At 30.4% G+C, this 7,407-nt stretch overlaps 1 protein-coding gene across 1 annotated transcript; it reads left to right on the forward strand.

Annotated features, from left to right (window-relative positions):
- Positions 1 to 254: 254 nt before the first annotated feature.
- LOC123664069 (neuronal PAS domain-containing protein 4-like) lies at positions 255 to 7,126 on the forward strand (the record flags this gene model as incomplete). Its single annotated transcript, XM_045598687.1, has 10 exons — positions 255 to 441; positions 1,067 to 1,140; positions 1,220 to 1,309; positions 1,861 to 2,049; positions 2,368 to 2,552; positions 2,729 to 2,835; positions 3,850 to 4,000; positions 4,590 to 4,889; positions 6,182 to 6,327; positions 6,939 to 7,126. Coding segments are annotated over 10 exons (1,617 nt in total), but the record flags the coding sequence as incomplete, so codon positions are not given.
- Positions 7,127 to 7,407: the final 281 nt, after the last annotated feature.

Here is a 7,407-nt window from a genome sequence, read left to right on the forward strand (position 1 = left end):
GACTACAAAAAAGGTTGCTCTATTATATTTCAAGAATATAAATTACATTATTGCATCCAACACTGAGATTAACGACGTCAAAATATTACAATTTCGCGGATTGTTACCGATTTTTGTGAAATGGCTCTTAAATATTACATAAAGAATGATGTAAATTAGAGAAATTTGAACTTCATTTTAAAATTCTCGTAACTAGCTAGTTAAAGTTTCAACTTAAACAGATATATGATCTATTAAATTTAATTTAATTGTGATCCAGATTTGAGCCGACCAAGTCAACGAAGGGCGCGAGTAAGATGCGGCGCGACCTCATCAATGCTGAAATATCCAATCTTCGGGATCTGCTCCCTCTGCCGCCGTCCACCAGACAAAGGCTATCGCAGCTGCAACTTATGGCTCTTGTGTGTGTGTATGTGAGAAAGATGAACTACTTTCAGCAAGGTAAATGACAAATTAATCAACATTCAAAAAATAAAATAAAAGCGTATGGATGAGTATAATAAATAAATAACGAGTATTCGTTTCTCTTTTCAAAAATAATGGAAAAAAATATTTCATAACTTTTACCGAACAGCCAAGAGATGATTGTTTTTCAAAAATCCATAATAAACTTGACAACTCTTTTGTCTAAAATGTTTCATATATTCTATTTTATCATGAGATTCGTCATAACTTATGGAATTCATAATGTATAAAGTAACGTGTCAAGCTGACATATGTAATTTTTGAATCCACGATAATTCATTAAGTTCTTTTTCATCTATCCAATATGCCAACTCAGTTCTTACATTTCAACTGAACAAGGCTACAAACATTAATTAACAAACACTACTCTTTCGCATCCGCATTATTTAACTCATAGTTCCCATGCTCCGGATCTTTGGCTAAGCTCATCACGTATGCCGTTATCCTAAATCTCGACCATGTTTTGAAAACGTCCCCAAACTTTTTGTTTCACCTTCAGTCACGAAAAGGCGTATTAAGACGTTTTAAATGCATTTAGTTCGCTATCTTATCTCCTTTTGCTATTACTTCACCCATAATTCCGTCTTTCTTTCTGTTTTAGTGTTTAAGAGTCACGACTTCAGTTATCAGTACCAAGAGCAACCTACTCCTACACCTAATATCGGATTTTCAAAGGTATATTTTTTTTTTCAAGTTTACGACCGCTTGACGTAAAACAATAAGAATCAGGTGACATTTACAATGTATTTTTCAGGCAATGAACGGTTTTATGATGATGATGACACAGAACGGAAAACTATTATACATATCGGAAAACGCAGCTGAATATTTGGGACATTCAATGGTTTGTATTTACGTTTTTACTTACGTAGGAGTAAATAATCTAGAAGTCAATCTTTGAAGTAATTTTTTTTTACATTTAATTCAATTGATAAAATTTAGAAAATACGCTGTATCACGTTATTTTATAACACATACACGCTGTATCACATTTCTTTTTTCATAATATTCAGCTAACTTTAGGAAGGACAAAACTATCCTTCACAAATATTCTATTTCATCCTTGTTCGTAAAATTTTCAAAAAAGTCATGAGCGTCTTTTTATTTATCTTCATTCGATAGCCTAAATACAAACTGTTACATTTACAACTTTATTAATATTTTTTGAATAACTCTATGCAATTTTTAATTCGCTATTCGGGTGTGAACAATCTTATTATGTGTCTATTAAAATAATTTTAAATTTAATATTAAATTTGCTTTAGAAAACTTTAGAAAAGATTTATTCGAATTTCTTTTTTCGAAACGAAAATTAGGTTCAGTTCATTATTATTTTTTTTTTATTGAATTACGTTTTAATTATTACATTTTTACGTTTTATTTATTACATTGTAGGAAGACCTTTTAATACACGGTGACAGTGTATATGACATAATAGACAGACAAGATCATCAAATGGTCCAAATAGAACTAAATAGAGGTAGCAACGGCGAGACTGAAAACGTACCAAAGACTAGGCATTTCTTCTGTAGGATGAATGTTTCGAGAAACGCAAGGCGACAGATGCGATTTGGTGACCAAAAAGTAAGTGGTTCACAAGTGTTGAGAAAAGTGTATAACTTATTTTATCAAATCTTAATTTTTATTTTCAGCAGTATAAAACAATTGTTGTTTAAATTTCTTACAATAAACCCTGATAACACAAGTCCAAACTAATCTTTCTTTAAGTACTGGCAGAAAATAAATTTAACCAATCACGCTTAATTTGCAAATTTAATTACAATTATTGTTAAAAGAGTGCCTAACTAAAATCTCTTTATAACTTTTAGGCTTTAGCCTTTACAACTTTAGTCCTTAACATAATATTATTATAGATATTATTGAAATATATTTTACTTTTAGGTAGTTTTAATTCGAGGTCACTACGTGTCGTACCTACCACTGTGCAGTCGAAATGAACCTGTATTCCTAGCTTCATGTACACCCCTGGCGATGCCTGAAACTCGGGAGTGTGTCGTACACGGAGCTACCAATGTGTTTACAACTATACACGCTATGGACATGAAAATATTACACATTGATTCCAAGTAAGTTTAAATTTTTATCAAGTTTTCATGTAAATCAAGTCATTCAAGTAAGTTTAAGTTAAATATTTACTAATTAATTGTCTTTAAAGTTGACTTAAAATATTTTCCGTGTTAGTAACTATAAAATTTCACTACCGCTACTGGTTCTAAAACTCATGAATAACTTTTCTTTGTAGCGGTGAATGGCACTTAGGTTGGAAAAAATCTGAATTAGTGGATATATCGTGGTATCAAATCCTACATTGGGACAGTTTACGAGAAGCTCAAACCAAACATAGATTAAGTAAGTAATTAACTGTATACTTTTATTATATTTAATCTTAGACAATTTTATTGATTTTAATACATGTTATTTTCACAATAATTTCGTTTTATTATCGTTATTATACATGGTAATATTTAGTAAATTGACAGCATTGTGTGATTACCATAGACATAAATAAATATGACAAATTATAAAATGACAAATGACAAATGATAATTTCAAAACAATAATGAAAAAAATAAATAAATAAATAAATGAAAAACAAAGAAAAATGAAAATGAAAACAACAAAACATTTTCATACAATAAACATGTCCATGAGTGTTTTGAAAATTCTATGTCAAATTTATAAAATTAATCCAACTTACAGTTATATCTTATTTAATTAGAAAACATTAGATGCGTAACAGTACACTTAGTGTACTCGTATTTGTATACGAATTGTGCGCGCGGAATGGTAGCAAAATGCAAGTAACGTTTCCGTGCTAAATTGCTATACTAATTCTTAAAGGATAATTAATTAACTTCATTAGATAGTTAAATATAAAGGAAGGTTATACACAATTGAAATAGACTACATCCTCAAATTTCCAAAATTATTTTTGTAAATTGTAGCGAGCTATTAACTTTAAAGAAATGTTTTGGTTTATATTTCTTATACACAATATTTAAATATTAGACCTTGATCGAATGGTCGTAGGTTCAAATATAAGGTAGCTAATTTTCAAATGCAAAATATTAAAAAAAAAAAATCTTGTGCTTGGCTGTAAACAAAAATATAACGCGTAATGTGGAAAACGTTATGATTATGTTTCTTGACGCTTGTTTGCGTTAGAAATTCTATGACATATGTTAAGTCCAAATATTATGTATAAAATTGAAGTGGATTTGCCGAACAAGGCTAAACATTTATTATTACGAGACTTTAGACTACTAGAGTACCATAACGTAATGTTAGTTTTCTGATTATTTCACATAAAATTTTGTCCCAATTATCACTGTGGGAAATGAATTTTTTTTTTTTTTATTTCAGTAACACAATCAGATCAAGATAAATGCTGTATTCTGTTAGTCAAGTTGCAGCAACGTAGTGGACAGTTTATTTGGATACATATGGTACTACAGGTGAAAGACGCTACTGATACTCCTCGACAATTCATTGTAGCTACTAACCAAGTTTTAAGGTGAGACATATTATTATTAATAAAGAAAACAATTATCTATAACATAACGACATGTTCCCCTTTTCTTAAGATTCGCAACCGAATGCTTGTGTTATATATTTTTAGCCATCTCATAAGTCTTTGTTAGCTAGTATTATATTAGTATCAACGAGGACCTACTAACCTAACTAGGAATTTTTATGAAAATAACCAGTAAGTGACAAATAAATCATGCCAATATTATGTGAATACATCCAACCCTGAATGCTAGCTATTCAAGGCGAATAGTATGTGGTTCAGGGGTTATTTTATAACTTCTCTACCTCGTAGTATTAAAATTATTTTGTTGTTACTTCATCACATTTTGTCCTGTTCAGTTACGACGATTCTTACCTTTATTTTGTATATATGGTACTTCTGCAAAATTAAGCTAGAAATAATGATAAAGAATTATTAAAATCGGTTCAAAATTTGTTAATATATCCTACCTATCTAGGAATTCGTTAGCTGCTACTCATTTGTAAAAAACCGTAAAGATTCATTTTTTAATGAATGAATAAAAAAATTAAATTATTCTGTAACTTAAATTTGATATTATTGCTCTTAACAGCGAAGAAGAAGCGTCAATAATGCTAGCCAATTCATGGCTTTATCAGTATTACGGCTACCAAAGTCAGCCTTGTGGAATGCTAGACTCTCGAAGCCAAAAGTTCTTCCGACGAGAACCATGTTATCCTGACACGTACCCAGAGTACCAATATGTAGAGGGTTCAGAGGTCGACTATACTGGTTACCATATGACACCTTACATTCAGAAAACTGATGATTATAGTTGTAAAAGAATTTATACGGATAGAGGGCCAGTTGACTACTCTACTCATTCTCCACAATCTACGATTAGTGAAGAGAGGTAAGTTAAATTGAAATGTATAAAACCAGTAAGTGAACCACAATTATTTCAAATATACATATCAAAAATAAATTAAAAACAACATTACTTAAATATTTTGAACTAAACATTTACTTAAGTTGTATTTTATTGTATTATTGTATTTATTTATAATATTACAAATTGTTTTCGTATTTTCTTATTAAAAGAATTTAAACATTGTCTGTAACCATTATAAATAATGAATGTGTATAATTAGACTAAGATAGCACAGGTTGAAACCTTAGTGGGTTTTTGTTGCTATTTTTTTTTTTTTTTTTTTTAATATTTCGTGTATTACTACTTTTATAAACGATAATTAAAAAAAATTTTGTTTACATACCTTGTAGTCAAATCAATCATAACATTATGAATATAATTTTTTTATTATTAATAATAAAGTTATAAAAAAGTAAATTCTCTTTTTGAGGTCGTTCATACGGCAAACATTTAGTATCCAACAGCTTCATACATTACTAAAAAACAAACAAACACACAAGGTCACACCATACAATTTGTATTCGTCACAACGAAGGAATATAAATAAGAAAATCATCACCCTGTCCATCCGTCTGTCCATCCGCGTAATTTGACACCTTTCATTACCATATTTATTGTGGAGTCGACGTCGCCACAACACATTTACACCCTACATATAAAACGTAGTCTTTACTACTGGGTAATAAGGTTTGAAATTAAATAAACGGACAGAACGGAGTGTATTTTTATTTGTTAATGTTAACCAAATACGATAAGTTGAGGATAAAAAGATCGTAAATCTCAAATCGATGTACACTTCAGGAATAGTTATGACAGACGTTTTGAACTTGACCTTATAAAATTAAATATATTATGTTCTAAAGCCGTATTTGATAAAATAATTACAAAACATAATAAACCAATATTTAATTTAACGGGTCATTGAACTCTGACTCTCAAATTATTTTAACTCAATAACATTGTGATGCCAAAGCGGTGTCAAATTTTAATACGTTCATTGATTGTTACTGATAAACTCTGAAATCAAATACTATCAACATGATATTAAAAAAACATACAGGTCAACACTGTTAGTGTCGCACGACGTCTTAACTTTACTAGGCAATGGCAATTTGTAGCTTGTTGATGATGTTGTATATTTTAATAAAAAACTGTTACTAGAACCAATTCGAAACTTATTTCGAATTAGGCTTTAAAGGGTCATAATACAGTGCTAAATCTACGTGTTCGTAATTCAAATAAAAATATATTTACAAATGCTTTCATCTCCGCAGATCACCATTACACTACGACGTGCCAGACGTAGTCATCAACAGCAACATGTACATGTATCCCATGCATGGCAAAAGGGAATACTACGAGCAGTATCCACAAACACATTACAACCCACAGGATCCTTGCTCGAGCGGAACTATTGACGGTATGAATAATAATAATTTAATTACTTAGAAAAAAATTAACCTTGTACTCAAAGGCGTCAAAGTATGATGTTGTATTTAGGATGCAATAACAAATAGTTATGTATTTAGCTCATATTACCTATTAACCTTTTTGTATATAAAGTATACTTTTTACATACTAATTAAAAGTTGCATCAAAAGCATACAATGGGCGACTATTCGTCACAAAGTGCTAAATAAATTGTATGTTGGTTAGTTTTTACATGATAACTAGACCTTCTTAATTGTCCTTATTTTTATAATTATATCAATTAAGAACTAAACCTGGTAACGAAAAGTTTTTTATTGACCGGCTCAGTGAAAATCTACCTCACTTTATATTTATTTATTTAGTCAAATAAAACACATTATTGTTTTGTCCTCATGACGTAAAAACATTAATGGACAATAAATATCCAATCGCTTCATGAAACGAAATTTCATGGAAAAATCGTGAAACACAACTTTTTAATAAAATAAAACGATAATACTGCTAGCTAAACATTTATTTATATTTTTTATATACTTATAATGTTGTACCGTATAATTTAGTAACTAATAAAGTACTAAATAAAATAAATGTTTTGACCAGGTATCGAATACCCAGCAGCGAAAAGGATGCGTGTGACCCCAGCGCCACTCAGCCTAGAGGGCACAGATGGCATGGAGCGGTGGAACCCCAGTCCCCCCTGGTCGGATACCCTCAAAATGACTGACTACACCCAAAGATTCACCTACAACATGATAACAATGCCCGCTGAACGAACTATTGTCACTTAAAAGTTTATACGTCTTGCGATTATCTATAATATAAAAATGAGTCGCTGAATGTGTTGCTAAGCGCAAAACTCGAGAACGGTTGGACCGATTTCGCTAATTCTTTTTTTTAAATATTCCTTGAAGTACAAGGATGGTTCTTACGGAGAGAAAAATTTAAAAAAAAATTTAAATTTCCTGAAAAAGTCTAAAAACAACACTTTTCTATACTCCCATACAAAAGATTTGTGATAATACTTAAAAGTCACTGTTAGGCGATACGAAGTTCGCCGGGTCAGCTAGTT

This window comes from Melitaea cinxia, chromosome 21, assembly GCF_905220565.1.
Source record: "Melitaea cinxia chromosome 21, ilMelCinx1.1, whole genome shotgun sequence".
NCBI classification, from domain to species: Eukaryota; Metazoa; Arthropoda; class Insecta; order Lepidoptera; family Nymphalidae; genus Melitaea; species Melitaea cinxia.